The following is a 16930-nucleotide window of genomic DNA, read 5'->3' as shown; positions in this document are numbered from 1 at the left end:
GCAATTTGGGATGGTTTTCCCACAAAAATCATATATATCCAAAAAGTAGGTTACATATGCTTTATTAAATCACATCTACTGCATATTGTAATAAAAGTTGCTTTGTATTTCAAATAATAAGACACTTTTTTTTGTTACAGCAGCCAGTTATAGCCAAAGGACATACTTAGCAAATTAAAGTAATGAAAATAGAATAATATCTAAATCATTTAAATGTTCTTAAAACTTTCCCATATATTATTTTCAAAAAAAATCGGAATATTCCATAAGAAACGGACTTTGGGACTTAGGGATAATACATACATGCATGTCTGTTAGTGTATGAATGAATATTACAAAAAAAAAGCTTTGTGGTTGTGGCTATCATGAGTCCCTTCCAGAGTCGGCCCAAGCATTGGCTTGCTGCCGATAATAATAAAAGAAATATTTCGGCCGTTTTCTACAAAAGTTTTCTTTAGGCCAATGGTTTAGGAATATTATTTTGGCACCACTGTTCAGGTTCGACCTCTTCGAGCTGCAATTTTTTTTTTTTTTTTTTGGGCTTGTAGCCCTAAAATGTTCAGCGCCGGCTCTGGTCCCTTCGTTAATAAACCAATGGTACGTGTAGGACCAAAGCTATTCAATAACCAACAAAACGATCACACACCAAGAAACGCTCTCTTCACTCTCTCTAATTCTCAACTCTCATTTCTACACCTTACAAATTTTTCATCTTCCTTTCTTTGTTATCCTTTACAAGATTTTCTTTTACCCTTTATATCACTTATCTATCTACCTTTCATGCTCTTTCACCACTCCTTCCATTAAATCTCTCTCTCTCTCTCTCTCTCTCTCTCTTGCAACACTCAAGAAGCGAGACACAGAGGAGAGAGACCCTTCTTCTCTCTCTCTCTCTTTTCTTTTTTGTTTTTTTTTCTCTTTGGTTATATATTCAGTCATTGTGTGAACAGAAACAAATCAACACAAAACACAACACAACTTTTAAGTTTTGTTTCAGACATCAATGGCGGGGACTGGATTGTTTGCAGAGATTCTAGACGGAGAAGTCTACAAATACTACGCTGATGGAGAGTGGAAAACTTCTTCCTCTGGTAAGAGTGTGTCCATCATTAACCCGGCCACGAGGAAGCCACAGTACAAGGTTCAAGGTATCTTATCATCAACTTCTTCTTAAGTTTCATGCTTATGTTGTCTTCTTAAAAACCAGATTTAAGGCCAAAAATTTGCAGATATAGTATGGATAGTGTTTAATTACTTGATATAACAGTTAAAAATGGGAAATTGAGATTAATTATGATAAAAATCTAAGAATCTCTGAAGAGAAACAGAGGAGATTAAAAACAGAGGATTTCAAGATAAGATAATGTTTTGTTTTCTGTTAATGACAGCATGCACGCAAGAAGAAGTGAACGCGGTGATGGAACTAGCGAAATCGGCTCAGAAATCGTGGGCAAAGACTCCTCTTTGGAAAAGAGCTGAGCTTCTTCACAAAGCTGCTGCGATCCTCAAGGACAACAAAGCTCCCATGGCTGAGTCTCTTGTGAAGGAAATCGCTAAACCCGCCAAAGATTCTGTTACTGAGGTCTCATTCTCTCTCTCTCTCTCTTTCTTTCTCTCTGTGCATCAGTCTTTTTTATAGCAGATCTCTAATGTTTGATTTTGGTGAAAGGTTGTGAGGTCTGGAGATTTGATATCTTATTGTGCTGAAGAAGGTGTTAGGATCTTAGGTGAAGGGAAGTTTCTGTTATCCGATAGCTTCCCTGGTAATGACCGTACTAAGTACTGCCTCACTTCAAAGGTATAAACCTCTTTTCATATGTTTGCATCAGTGGTTGAAGTTTTACAAATGTTTTGATCATACGTATTATGTGTTTGATTTTGTTTGCAGATTCCTCTCGGTGTGGTTTTGGCTATTCCTCCATTCAATTATCCGGTCAATCTGGCTGTATCAAAGATAGCTCCTGCTTTGATCGCTGGAAACTCCCTTGTCCTTAAACCTCCAACTCAAGTAACTAAAAAGAACTTTACACTGTTTTTACAATTGATGTTATGAAAATTCTTTTTTAACTGTCTGTTTCTTTTAGGGAGCTGTTTCTTGCCTTCATATGGTACATTGCTTTCACTTAGCCGGTTTCCCTAAAGGACTTATCAGTTGCATCACTGGAAAAGGATCTGAGATCGGCGATTTCCTCACTATGCACCCTGCTGTTAACTGCATTAGGTATATATACATATACATTCAACAAACCAGTTATGTTCCTGTTAACTACTAAAATTTTCGGATGACCGGTTTCAGTTTCACTGGTGGTGATACCGGAATCTCAATCTCTAAGAAAGCTGGTATGATCCCTCTTCAAATGGAACTTGGAGGAAAAGATGCATGCATTGTCCTGGAGGATGCTGATCTTGATTTAGTTGCTTCCAACATCATCAAAGGAGGATTCTCTTACAGGTAATCTAGCTAGCTAGCTACATTAATGAGTGTAGTTAACCGATATTTATGCGTTAAGTAACCGGTTTTTATCTACCTTAACCAGTGGGCAGAGGTGCACTGCTGTGAAGGTGGTCCTCGTGATGGAATCAGTGGCTGATGAACTTGTTGAGAAAGTAAAAGCTAAAGTGGCCAAACTCACGGTTGGACCGCCTGAAGATAACTCCGATATCACAGCCGTGGTGTCGGAATCTTCAGCTAATTTCATTGAAGGATTGGTGATGGATGCTAAGGAGAAAGGAGCAACCTTTTGTCAAGAGTATAAAAGAGAAGGTAACTTGATTTGGCCATTGCTTTTGGACAATGTTAGACCCGACATGAGGATCGCGTGGGAGGAACCATTCGGTCCTGTCGTGCCCGTCTTGAGGATCAATTCTGTTGAAGAAGGGATCAATCATTGCAATGCTAGTAACTTTGGCCTCCAGGTTTGGCTATTTGGATTTGGTTTAGTCCGGTTTATATGGTTTGCCATTAACCGGAGCTAACCAAACAATTTCATTTGAAGGGATGTGTATTCACTAAAGATATCAATAAGGCAATACTGATCAGTGATGCAATGGAGACAGGAACCGTTCAAATCAACTCTGCACCAGCTCGTGGACCGGACCACTTCCCTTTCCAGGTAAATCCTCGATTTATAAACCCATTTTCGCCTCGGTTATGACCGGTTAGCTAACTTGGTTTTGTGCTGGGATAAACAGGGACTAAAGGACAGTGGAATAGGATCACAAGGTGTGACAAATAGCATCAATTTGATGACTATAGTGAAGACCACAGTCATTAACTTGCCAACACCTTCTTACTCTATGGGTTAGTTTCCCCTTTTAATTTTATGTTCTTCATCTTAGAATCAAATCAATCCGTCATGTTTGTATCGGATTAAATCAAAAACTGCGAATAAAAAGGGAGTGATTAGTGTAACTATTATGGTTTGTAATCTCTATCTATGTAACCAATAAGAGGATATTATGAAAGATGAGTGAGAGCTTTGATTGTGTTGTACTGTTGTGTTATATAACAGGGGACGGTTTCATCTCACGACTGTGATTCGAACACACAAAACATCCTTTTTATAAAAGTCTCTGGAGTTTATAAATTTTAAAATATATTTTCTTTTTGTTAATGGATAAAATTAAAAAATACTTTCATCCTATAATAATTGTTTGGGACCAATCTCATCGATTTCTCCGGTGGAATTTTCCAAAAATTTATTCTTTTAGATGGTATCGAAAGTATAAACTAGTCAGATAGATACTGTTTGTAAGGTAAAAAAAGGTTTTCAAGTAGATACTGTTTGTAAGGTAAAAAAAGGTTTTCAAGTAGATACTGTTTGTAAGGTAAAAAAAGGTTTTCAAGTACTGTCTGAGTCTGATCTGACCCATTAGCAAAACCAAGCACCAATGGTTGGAAAACGATTGTAAACAATTATTGGACATCAAATTTCTAAATTCATGGTTTAGTTAGATTAAAATAAACCTCAAACAGTTGGATCTAACTAAAAAGCTTTTAAAAGTTTTTATTTTTTACAAATTCAAGAATTACATAGATTTTGTTTACATCAGAATATCAAGAAACTCAAAACATACAAAAATAATAACTCATTTATAGCTATGTCTTTTTTTTAGAATAAATAAAAGATAATTGGAGAACATATATATTAAGTTCGAGTATGGATAATTGAGTTTATCCATTTATGTAATTCTTGAATTTGTCCATACTCATTTATATTTGGAGAACATATACAAAAATAATAACTCATTTTTAAGTTCGAGTATGGATCATTGGAGAACGAAGTGAAATTCCTTGTGCATGTTTTCAACATTAAGAGCTGTCTCCTAGTTATCAAGTTTTAAATTTCAACATTAGACTTTGTCATTAATATGAAAATCATGGCGAAAATGGATGAATTATTTTTCATCCATTTTTTTTTTGTGCATCTATATTTTATCCATCTAAAAACTTCTCAATACCCTTCAAAATTGTTTAAATTAATAAAAGTATTTTTGCTATTTGTGCACAAAATCATAGAATCGAGTTAAAATCTAGAATATATGTATATTAAGCACGAACAAATCAAATCACTTATTATTAGTTGATTTTGAATCAAGAATCAAATCCGTAACAAAAACTTTGACTAGTATATATACAAAACAATATGAAAACAAATAATGAAGGATTTGTCCAATTGATGAAAAACAATGGTTGATGAATGGTAAGAGACTGCAGTCTCGAAACTAAACATAAACAACTGTTAGAAATTTCGTTGACTCATGACAGCCGAAGTTTACAAAGAAAAGAGAAAAACGAGCTATGATTATTATTTTTTTTTTTAACAAAGAAAGTTCAGTTTCCATTTAATCGATGGATAAGAAAGAAAGTCTACTCTCAAGTCTCAAGTCTCATCCTTGCTAGCATTAGACATTGATATTTTATTTTTCAAGTATAGTCACCGAATTATTAGGTGAACTTAACGAATATCCTAAGAAGTTGTGGAAGTGTAATGCTCTCTATTCATTCTAAATAATTTCATTAGTATATATTGTATGGAAAAAATAACAACTTATCTATATGGCAATTCGGATATCGATAACAAAACTATATAGTAGACCAAGTTAAATGGAAGTTTATTATACATATGTCTAAATTTTTTTTGTACATAAACGACCTTTGAGGTTTTGTTAGTTCAGTACACGCTTTAATGCTATTTACAAGTTTAAACAACATAATTAAATGGAGCTGAAAGTATATGTAGTTGACTTTACTCAAAAGATAATCTATGTTGATGCAACGATTTTTTGTACTGTCAGTTTCTACTTTTTTCTCATCATGTTTATATAGTTTGATTCATACGCTTAGAAAAAATAATTCCTTCTATATTACACAATTTCTATAATATTTTTCAATTTATATACTTTCGTTCTTTTCTAAAATTAGGTAACTGATATATAAAATACCATCGTTTTTTATTTATTTTGTTTTGTCAAAACTATTGTTCGTTTATGTATATGTTTATTTAAAAGAAATATGACACTAAAATTATTTTGTTTTTGTAAAAACACTAAAATTATATTTGATAATAGTTTATGTGTGGGGTAAATAATAAATGTATATAGTATATATATTCATGAAGATATCAAAAGTTAAGTTATATGAAATAAAACTTAAAGTTTAAAGCATCATTTTGTATAAAACGAAAGGTAAACCAACATCTTACATCATATACGTACCCATTACACGTAAATGAAGAAGAACATCATATCATGTGCATATATCACTATTTCTTCGAATAAATTTATCAAACCTCTAAAAAAATTCTTGGTTTTTATTTGACGAAGAAACAAAGAGATTTATTCGGCATATATATATATATATATATATATTTTTATTTTTTTTTCTCACAGAGACATCCACACGGAACGGGAAACTTCGTTAAAAACATTGACTTTTATATATATATCTTATTTTGTACATTTAATCCTTGGCTATTATTCTTTCACGCAGAGACGTTTTCAATCACAGTCTGTGGTATTCCTAAACTAATAATCATGCTTCTTCAAAGGTTTTAATACTCGATCGTTAAGAGGTAGATATATTGCATTTACTTAGATTGTTAATATTTACGGAGTTTACCTTATCAAACCCAAAATTCAGTGGAGCATCTATTAGGATCAAAAACCATTATTTTCTATAGTTTTATTTTTCTTTATGCATAAACTCTAAATTAACAAAATTAGTATATTAACTATTTTATGTGGTATATGCATGCGGATTGAGGTGTAAAGGAAGATATGACAAAGACGTATACCAATATATACTTATCTCTACTCTCTAGATAAGTGTTATTTGTTCAGAAGAATGTGATAAAACATATTTTGTGACTTCCATTTACTTTATTAAGAACAAACGAAGATAATTACATTTGTTTAAGTACTCCCCTCTTGATAATAATCATATTATATTAGTTCATATATTTTATCTCTCTCTCTCTCTCTATAGCTTTGTTTGGTAGTACATTAATTATTTGACCAACATTTGCAATTAATAAATGAGTGTAATTAAAGCCCATCTTTCTCTCCTTGTGAGTTTGTGCAAACACAGAATGTCCCATGTGCTTAATCACGCAGAATAGTTTATTAAAACTAATCCCACTTTTCTTGTTGACGTACGTACAAGGACTTGTCCCATGTAAATATATGACCTACATAGTTTCATAAATACTTTCATATACCGGAAAACAAAAGTTATATCAGTATATGTTACATTAACTGCACCATTAGTTTCCTCACAAAACAATTTATGTTTGTTCATATAGTGTAATGATACAATAAGATAAATAAACTCTTTGTTTTTCCTTTTTTTTTAAATGACTAATTAATCGCAAAAGGTTGTGTTCTAACTTCTATATTTGAAAGAACCGTGAAAGTTTAAGGCTTTTAGGTATAGAGATATGCCACTTTTGAGTGATACAAAACTATGACATTCTATCTATTAACGGAAAACAAAGTTTTATCATTTTGAAACCTATAACTCAGATAGTGGGAAAGTGGACACGCCAACACAAAGACGTGTCTCTTAGATTGTTGGAATATATAACTTAGAAGGCTCGATATGTAAACGCATATATATGCAATACACACATGCACATACGTAGACATACATGAACGTAGATGAGCTCATATATATATATATATATATATGTTTAATTGTTAAAAAATTGCAAGAATCGTGACTTGGGAATATTATTTAGTGAACTTGATTCCACGGTGCGAACCAATACATATATGTATATACATATATATGCATGAGTGGCTGACACAAGAGTGTGCACAACATGAGAAGATACATGCACACAGTCACACATATGTACTTGTATAATAAGTATATATATATATATATGTGTGTGTGTGTGACACATGCTTTCAAGAATTAAGAATTTTGTTTTCTATATATTTTTTTCATTAAATCTTGTCCATGTTGTAGCAATGGAAAAGAAAAAAAAAACCTGACTACAAATTAAAATATAAACCTCGAAACCCTAAATTAATTAGTGGATTCGAGGAGAAGAAGTGTCAAACATCCAGACACAAAATTAGAGTTTCAAATATGACAGTTAAATCATTTATCCAAAAAAGAGTATATATATATATGGTGTGCTGTGACACAATCATATAAAGAATATATAGTTTGAAGCTATTGAAAAAAAAAATGAAGAATATCTTAGGTATAAAGAATTAAAAAAAAAGTTCCAAGTCGTGATTGATACGGAATTTCATTTTTTAGAATTATCATCAAATTTTGTGATTATTAATCTCAAATACGAATATCGGCTTTGGGATAGGATGTTTGTGATCTTGGGGACAACGCAAAAACAGTAGAATTTCGAGAGAGCACTAGCATCGATCATTGATGAATTGTCATCGTGGAAAGATAATAACAACATTTATAGTATATATATATAGTACGAATGAATTGACGAGTATATTTTACCGTTGGGTGACGTGTTCAGGACTGGTTACGGCCTTACGGGTAAGTAATCTGACCATCTCTTGAATTCGATGATTTCAATCTATCGAAGAGTATAGCTTGGCTAGCTGGATCATTCTCCTTAAAATGATGGGCTTCCTAATAAACATCGTTAGATCGAGTGGAATTTTCAATGGATAAGTAGGCTTGATATTGGTACGATTCTAAATTTCTTATAGGTCTTTACGTTCCGGCTGATTGGTTTGAACATTTTAAATCCCACCTAAAATAAGTAGTTTTCTTAGGGTAAACTTTTGAGTGAATATATAATATCCAAGTTTAGCTTCTTGGTTTGATCAAATCTTGAATTGGACAAGTATCCTCTTTTGTGTTTGGTTTCACGTGGAACTGTCCGCGTAACGCCTTGCTTAAGTGGAGAGTTTCTAGGCATTCTGACTTGATGACGACATTCATATCAAAGGTTCTTTTACTGATTGATAGTAAGAAAAACGGTGAAGTAATTAAGTTTGCATCTGAAAAAAGTATATAAAGCAAATATAATCCAAACTCTTTAGATAGCAATAGCAATAATTAAATGTACATACATCTATACTCGTATTTTTGCAGCAACTTTTGACAAAAAAAATCATTTTGGAAACAATTAGCATTCAATGCATTGACTTTAATATTAGTTACCAAAATTTTTAAAATCAATTATAGGTAAGATTTAAAAAAATAATGAAATTTTTCTATCTCAATATGATTCCTTTTCATTTTTATTTGAATTTATATTTAAATATCTTGAATATTCTATAATAAATTTAGTTAATAAAAATTGTGATTTTTTCCTGCATATGATGTAATACAAATTTTAAAAAACAAACATATATTACTCAATAGATGAATAAAAAAATACAGGTACAATATCTCACATCGCCTAAAAAATTGGGCAATGGTTCAGAGTCTTACTATAATATAACCCAAATTGATTCATAATACAAATGAGTAGAAAGCTTGATTTATCAGGCATTCAAAATTAAAAAACTTTTATTTGGTTTATTCTGGTTCTTAAAAAGTTAAATATTATAAATTAATATTTAAAACTTTTAAAAATTTAAAAATTATAAATATTTATATTTTATAAAAAGTATAAATATTAATATTTTTTAGAAAGTGAAAATTTATAAAACGTTAAAAATATTAATGTTATTTATGAAGTTTCAAGTATTATAAATATTTAAAATTTATAAGAAGCGTCAATCTTATAACATGTAAATAGTTACAATCTTAATAAATAACATATCAACTTAATCTAATATTTATAATTCAAAACAATAAATATAAAAAATTAAGATGATATAGTGCAAGTTAAAATATCTCGGGACGGAGTTATATAGCGGGACAGGTTTTGTCGATATTTATAGAAATTTAAAATATCGTTAATTTGGTGTTACACAGATAAAAGATCATTTAATTATTTTGTTAACACTATCAGTATCAAAGGATAGACATATCTAATTAAATTGATTAAATAAATATTATGTATATAATAAATTATATTGCGGTATTATATGGTTTATATGTAAACCATAAAATTAACAATTATTATATAATTATAACATATTTAACCAACAAATACTATTTATAATTTAAATGTTTTAGTTATAAATAATTTGCCGTGAAGTATACCGCGGGTCGTGTAATCTAGTTAAGATGTAAAAAAAAAGGTATGATTAGGATTTGGAGTAAAGAGAAACAAAACTCTAGACGGAAACGAAATTAAAGAGGCCAAGATAATCATCGTTTCATCATCACACCATATAATAATATCATATGGGTTGCTAACCACAATATTGAAAGTATATAAAAATATATTTTCCTTTTTCCTTTTTAAAACATCACCAAAAAATCTTATTTATAATTAAACCCTATATTAAATATATATATATATATATATATATATATATCTACAACAATTCTTCTTTAAAATAATTAAGCCAAACCTCAACATTTTCAACCGATTCCACCAAAAAAGAAAGTGAAGAAGAAGAAGAAGAAGGAGCCCAACATCATTCACCATCATGATGAACTCTTCTCTTCTAACTCCTTCTTCTTCATCCTCATCCCATATCCAAACTCCGGCCACCACTACTTTTGACCATGAAGACTTCCTTGATCAAATCTTTTCCTCTGCCCCATGGCCATCAGTCGTCGACGATGCCCATCCTCCTCTTCCTTCCGATAGCTTCCACGGGCACGACGTCGACTCAAGAAATCAGCAGATCATGATGATGCCTTTAAACGATGGCTCCTCCGTCCACGCTCTTTACAATGGCTTCTCCGCCTCAGGATCTCTTCCTAACTTTCATATCCCTCAGGTATATATATAATCTTTCTCTATCTATCTTTTTCTCTCTCTGAAAACGTAACTGATGATGGAAATATAATTAGGGATCGGGAGGTGGATTGATGAACCAAGAAAGACAAACGCAAACGCCATCGCAACCGCAGGCAAGAGCGTCTACAGCTACTGGTGGTACGGTGGCGGCTCCGCCGCAGAGTAGGACTAAAGTCCGAGCTAGGAGAGGTCAAGCAACTGATCCTCACAGTATCGCCGAAAGGGTTAGTTTTTTTTTTTTTCATTTTTATTTGATTTTGTCTGGTGCATTAATTTGTAACAGTTACCGAGAAAGGTGTCGAAATTGAAAATTTCTATAAGTTTTTTGAGTATTTTTCTGAAAAAATGGTTATAATGGGGCAGTTACGAAGAGAGAGAATTGCGGAAAGGATGAAAGCTCTTCAAGAACTCGTCCCAAACGGAAATAAGGTATTTTTTGTTTATTTCATTTTCATAATAGTTTCTTAAATTAAGATTTATTTAATTGTAATATTAAACGGATCATTACTTTAAAAAAACCTCATTTTTCATCATTTTAATCATCATCATCCACTCTGGATTTGTATGATCCATAATTCCATCTAGAACCTAGAACTGAAATACAGTAAAAAAAAAAATGATCAGGAACTTTCCTCGAGTGGTTCAAGTGATAGTTTTTAAGCTGCCAACTAAAACTTTTAGGAGTTAATATTTATTGACCAAAACTAAGAGTAGGTTGCAAAGTCATGTGTTTTGTTTTACTCATATAATTGGTGGTTGTTTAGTTTATATATATAGAGATGGGGTAGTTTATATCAATCAAATGATTAAACACTGATTAGCTAATTAATTAGGCTACAATAATAAAGTTAACTAATGTAGTAATTAATGGATTAAGATCTCAGTTCTGACAGATTTTTATACTATTTGTTTGATATATATAATTGAGTAATTGACAGATAGACAAGGCATCGATGCTCGATGAGATTATAGATTATGTCAAGTTTTTACAACTCCAAGTCAAGGTGAATCTCTCTACCTCTCTCTCATATGTTTTACAGTTATTTTTTTCATTATACAATAGGGTAAATTCTTTTACAAAGTACATTCTGTTTTTATTTTATTCACTTCAGTATTGATGGAAGATTCTTTCTTTGCCTTTTAGTTGACATATCAAACAAAAAGAAAAGCTGACATATTATTAGTACCATCTCTACATAACATTTAATCAAATATGGGCCTCTGCCACTAAAATTCCTTATGCTCCCTCCCAAAATTTTATATAATTTATAACTTTCTGGATTTTATGACATATACACAGGTTATATAATGTATATATCTATCTATATATATATAAATGAAAAAGTAGTGGACCAGTGTACTTCATAATACAGTTTTGAATTTAATTATGCGTTTTAGGTGCTGAGCATGAGCAGATTGGGAGGTGCTGCTTCAGTTTCTTCTCAAATCTCTGAGGTATTTGATTTTACAATCTCTATTCTCTTTTTTTTTTTTTTTTTTTTTTTTTGTAATTTCCAATAAACATTTTAGGCAATGAATAAAATTAATATACAACTAATGTTAATCAGATAAAGTATCATGCAAGACGCTCAAAACAAAATATATGTAAAAAAGTTTTTCCAGAAAAAGAAAGTAAGTATATATGTATATAAGAAATTTATAAAATCTAAAACAGAGAAAAAAAACAAGAGAGCACGCGTGCCGACTTTTATCACTTAGGGTTTCGCTTTCTTGTCTTTTCGTTTTCAAAAATGGTTGTTTTTTTTTTCAAATATTAATTCAGGCAGGTGGATCCCACGGTAATGCAACCTCCGCCATGGCTAGCGGTAGCCAGACGGCCGGAAGCTCCAACGATAACATTACAATGACGGAGCATCAAGTGGCGAAGCTAATGGAAGAAGACATGGGCTCGGCCATGCAATACCTTCAAGGGAAAGGTCTCTGCCTCATGCCAATCTCTTTAGCAACTGCCATCTCAACCGCCACTTGTCACACCACCCGTAACCCTTTGATCCCTGGAGCTGCTGACGTCGGAGGTCCTTCTTCTCCCAATCTTTCCAACATGACCATACAGTCCACGAATACAACAATGGGTCACGGTAACGGGAAGTTAAAAGGTAACGGTAACGGCATTATCGAGGGGTCGTCGTCTATTTCCGTTAAAGAGGCAGTATCCGTTTCGAAGCCGTGATAACGGCCGTTTACTTTTGGGGTTAGGCAGAGAAGATACCAAAAAAAAAAAAACAGAGATAGTGGGATGAAGTGGGGAGATAAAGTCAAAGTCTACGAAGAATGAGGTTGAGTAAGTTGTTTGATGTGTTCTTCACTTCTTTGAACGACGCAGCAGTTGTCGTGGAGTTTTGGTTATTTTAACTACTACTTTAAAACCACTCAAAGGGACATTTCTTTTCCTCGTTTTCTAAATATGTTTGCAATGTTTCTATTTTATATGAATAAAGTTGATTTCTGTTTATCCAAAGGCTATTTGGCTAGGAGAAAAAAGTTATACACTTTTTTTTGGGTTTTTAATCAGCTAGGTTAATGTCGTCTCTAAAATCTCAATATATATATAATACAAGACTTTCCGATATGAAAACGCATATTTGTGGCTAACTCTATATACTTAAGTACATGTATATATGACTGAGATTTGGAGAGTTAGTATAAGCATAAAGTAAATAATGCACAAGCCTATCACCAGAAACTAGTGATGAACAAATTCACTATAACAAAATAGCAATTAAAACTGTATATGATATAAACACTGTTATGCCTATCATTATTTTCTAGCTGAATAAACCATCAAAAGATCTCTCTAACTTGTTGATGGGGCGATACCATACATCTTGTGTGCATCTCTCAAAACTACCTTGAAACTTGAAACGCTTTTTTGGTATTTATATTCATTGCACAATCCCTAGGGTTGGCAACTTTCCTATTATACAACAAATAAGAATTGAAAGATTAACAATTGTACAATCTCTAGGATTGACAATTTTCCTATTATACAACAAATATGAATGTCCTATAATTCAACAAAAAGGAAAATTTCTCTCTATAATCCTATCTTGAATCTTCTATTCAAGATGTTCATCGAGCTCGACAGCCGCCACTTGGATTATCCAAATAAGACTTAAGCTTTTGTACTCAAACTCTTCAATTCATCTTTTTTTACTACTTCTTGTTTTAACGTAGAAACTAATACAAAAATTGTTTTAGACGTTGGCCTTAAGCTTCTCTAATCAAACTGTTCAATTCAGATTATTGTGTCTTTTTATACTAATGATTCGTGAAAATTTCAAGATGTATAAGAAAAATGTTTATTTTTATGATATATTTAAAATTAGTCTATCGAAATATAATTTAAGTTTAATTTAAAATATGAAAACATTTTACTATCTCTTTATTTTTATCTTGAGTTTAACTTAAAATGATAATAAAATCAAAGAAAATAAAATAGAACATATCCAGCTGAGCTCTAATTCAAAACATCTTCCGTCTCCATCTCGCTGGAAAACCCGGATTATAAACCGGCTCGACTTGAATTAAACCGGCCCAATCATTTCGGTTATTTTCCGAACCAAAATTCACACTCCTTGTTACTCAAATTCGAAGTCTCTCTGTCATATAGAAGCTTTCTCATTCTCTTACCGATCGATCTCAAATCGTCTTCGACACTAGCAGTACCAAATTTTCTGGGTTTGACAAAGATATTGGTTTTCAAACAAAAATGGCTAAAACGGAAACAATTATATATATTTTTATGCTCAATTTCTCTAAAGCTTAAGCACAAACCACTCACTATTCCTTCGAGTTCTTCATAAGACCTTTTCAGCTCCAACTTTGTTCTCCCAGTTACGGTACGACCTATCTCTTAAATCAAAGTGAATCTTTGGTGTGTGTGTGTGTGTTTTTTTTTTGTTTTTCCTAATATTTTTCTGCGATTTTGCTGTAGTGTCAATTAAAATGGGCTTAAATCTTTCTCTGTTGATAAACCCTAAAAAAAAAAAAAAAAAAAAAAGTTGTGATTTTTATTTTCAGATTTCGAAATTGCAGCAGTAAGATTCTGTTTTTTGTCAGCAGCAAACATGGCAGAACACGAAACGAAAAAGAAGATATCATCAACATCGTCGATAATGCCAGACTGGTCTCATCTCCCTGATGAGCTATTGCCTCTTATCTCGACGCATTTAGAAGAGGAGAACTGTTTCGATGTAATTCATGCTCGCTCTGTTTGCAGCTTGTGGCGATCCTCATTTCCCTTTCCTTCTTCCCTACTACGCCCAAGTTACTCTCTTCCCGAGTACTCGCGACACAGAGATCCTAAAGGAATGCTCACCCTCGTTCCTCTTTAGAGTCAAAACTCCTCCTGTTTCTGATGATGCGTCGTCTTCTGAGTATTATCTGGGAGGAATAGGCCGACATGAGTCAGAGGAGGATCATATGGAGTGGAGCTTCCTCTTCAGTGCTCAGTGAAAGTCAAGATTCCAGGAACTGTGCCAACCTTGATGAACATGATCGACTGCCAGATCATCCCTCTGGGACATGAGTACAGAATGATGGGTCGGCCTCTTAGTTGCGCGGCTTTTCTTCCGCTAGACAAGGAGCGAGGAGGAGGAGGAGCATTCGTTGTGCTTGTCACATACTGTCTCTGGTTGTTGGTGTTAACAAGTGCTGAAATGAGGTGGAAGCGGCTTAGTAACATCCCAGGTGCTTTATCCGGGGATGTAGTCGCTTTTAGAGGCAGGTTTTATGCATCTTGTTCTTCCTGTACTACTTTCGTCATCTATCCTTATTCGCTCGAGGTGACTCTTCTGTCTCACGTACCCGTACCTCAGGAAATACACTATCTGGTTCCATGTGGCGATGATGAACTTTTCCTAGTTGAGGGAACCTACCCAGGTGTTGGTGGATTAGATTTAGATATTAGTCAGTTAACATTTAGAGTAATGTAGGCTTGATGAGGAGGCTGGTACATGGGTTGAGGTCAATAATCTGGGAGACCGTGTCTTGTTTATTGGTGGACGCTCGAGAAATTTCTCTATCTCAGCTAAGGAGCTTCCTCATAGTTGTGGTTTAAGTGGGAACTCGATTTTGTTCACCAATCTGCGAGGCAATGTAACTTTCGCCTTTAAATATGGAGTACATACAGGAAACGCGGGAGACAATCTCAATTGTTGGAGATCCTCAAGGGAGAATCGTGTGATGATCCTCAACAAATTTGCTCCGGTCGTGGCCTTCCAGGTTGAACGCTGGGCTGTAAATTTTCGCTTTGGATACCTGTCATTTCGTTTTAATTAGACGAAAGACTATGTTTTCCTTTGATTCTGTAGTATCCGATGTTAGCCATTTGTACTGGAGACTAGATAAATGGTAGTAGTTGTTTAATATTTACTTTGTTTTAACTATCAACCCATGACCTTTTCAAAACCAGACAACCATGACTTGTGTCAGGAACTTTCAAAGCTGTGTTCTTGATCATGTTTCTGGTAATGTAGCAAATTTTAATTGTTTATGTGAGATATGGACTCTTTCAAGACAAGAAAAAGAAATAGAAGAAGAATCATTAAACAGAAAGCAGAGTATATATCTCATAAGAGTGATGATCAGGACAACATGGATAATGTTCAATTCTGTCTCGGTAAATAAAAGTTGGAAAGTGTTAAAAAGAGTTTAACTACTAGCTATTAGATGTTCACGGGTGTGTTATTTCTGATGCAGTGCAGCAGATCGTGTTAGTTCTTTTACTTCAGATCATGGTCTCAGACTCTCAGTTAAGGTCGACATTTCTCAGATGCTACTGTCTTATATGTGGGTTTCGATGAGAAAAGACAAAAGAGAAGTCATTGTTTTTTTCTTCGTCCAGTAAATCAGTTTTTTTTTTTTCTTTTTTTCTTCATGGTTTGAGTGGGAACTCGTTTTTGTTCACCTGTGGGCCATGCAATGTATTTAAATATGGAGTACATACAGGAAACTCAGAAGACGATCTCCATTGTTGGAGACCGTCAGGGGAGAAAGGTGTGATGATCGTCGACAAGTTTTACGGTTGAACACGAGGCCACAAATTATCGCTTTAATTAGACTGTTATTCTGCTTTCCTTTTATTTTTGTATTTGAGCTTTTTAAATTTATTTTGTTCGAAACTATCACCAACCACCTTGTCAAAACCAAACAACCATGTCTCTTGTCTCATGAACTATCAAAACTGTGTCTGGCTGTGTCCTTGGTCATATTTCTGACAAAAACTCTCCAAAAGCATTTATAAACTCGATCTGTAGCAGCAGGGATGCCAAGCCACTTTTTGATGGTAACTTAAAAAAGGTTCTTATTAGTGTAAGGCAAGTCTACTGCAGTTAGCCTAGGGAGATTTTTTTGGGATTCTTATTTCTTTACTTTGCTTGAAAGCTCAGTTATGTTCTTATCAAACGTGTTGCACGTATATGCCATACCCTCATTAATCAGCTTCTTCTATTCTAGCTTTTCTTAAACTCTGTTCAGAGCCTTTTGATCGTCGTAGATTCTTGTTCTGTATCGAGCTATTGCACCGAGCCTTTAGGTTCTGTATCGAGCTATTGCAT

General features: G+C 33.3%; 2 protein-coding genes and 1 long non-coding RNA gene across 3 annotated transcripts; all 3 read left to right on the top strand.

Annotated features, from left to right (window-relative positions):
- Positions 758-3529, top strand: LOC104752064 (NADP-dependent glyceraldehyde-3-phosphate dehydrogenase). Its single transcript, XM_010474128.2, has 9 exons — positions 758-1148; positions 1389-1582; positions 1670-1798; positions 1889-2008; positions 2085-2221; positions 2297-2452; positions 2538-2916; positions 2997-3113; positions 3193-3529. The coding sequence occupies exons 1-9, from the start codon at positions 1004-1006 to the stop codon at positions 3304-3306; spliced, it is 1491 nt and encodes a 496-aa protein (XP_010472430.1). The 5' UTR covers positions 758-1003; the 3' UTR covers positions 3307-3529.
- Positions 9930-12864, top strand: LOC104752063 (transcription factor bHLH66). Its single transcript, XM_010474127.1, has 6 exons — positions 9930-10332; positions 10406-10576; positions 10716-10781; positions 11291-11356; positions 11751-11807; positions 12136-12864. Exons 1-6 carry the CDS (start codon positions 10036-10038, stop codon positions 12541-12543), a joined length of 1065 nt encoding a protein of 354 aa, XP_010472429.1. The 5' UTR covers positions 9930-10035; the 3' UTR covers positions 12544-12864.
- LOC104752062 lies at positions 14007-15760 on the top strand. Its single transcript, XR_761883.2, has 2 exons — positions 14007-14212; positions 14436-15760. It is a non-coding gene; the product is annotated as an uncharacterized LOC104752062 (long non-coding RNA).

This window comes from Camelina sativa, chromosome 16 (genome assembly GCF_000633955.1).
Source record: "Camelina sativa cultivar DH55 chromosome 16, Cs, whole genome shotgun sequence".
NCBI classification, from domain to species: Eukaryota; Viridiplantae; Streptophyta; class Magnoliopsida; order Brassicales; family Brassicaceae; genus Camelina; species Camelina sativa.
This window is presented reverse-complemented; position numbering and strand designations above follow the sequence as displayed.

Coding starts and splice junctions, on each gene's coding strand:
- LOC104752064 (XM_010474128.2), top strand. CDS start 1,004: ATGGCGGGGACTGGATTGTTTGCAGAGATTCTAGACGGAGAAGTCTAC. Junction 2,453..2,537: donor AAAGGAGGATTCTCTTACAG/GTAATCTAGCTA, acceptor TACCTTAACCAG/TGGGCAGAGGTGCACTGCTG. Junction 2,917..2,996: donor CTAGTAACTTTGGCCTCCAG/GTTTGGCTATTT, acceptor TTTCATTTGAAG/GGATGTGTATTCACTAAAGA.
- LOC104752063 (XM_010474127.1), top strand. CDS start 10,036: ATGATGAACTCTTCTCTTCTAACTCCTTCTTCTTCATCCTCATCCCAT. Junction 10,782..11,290: donor TCGTCCCAAACGGAAATAAG/GTATTTTTTGTT, acceptor AGTAATTGACAG/ATAGACAAGGCATCGATGCT. Junction 11,357..11,750: donor TTTTACAACTCCAAGTCAAG/GTGAATCTCTCT, acceptor TATGCGTTTTAG/GTGCTGAGCATGAGCAGATT.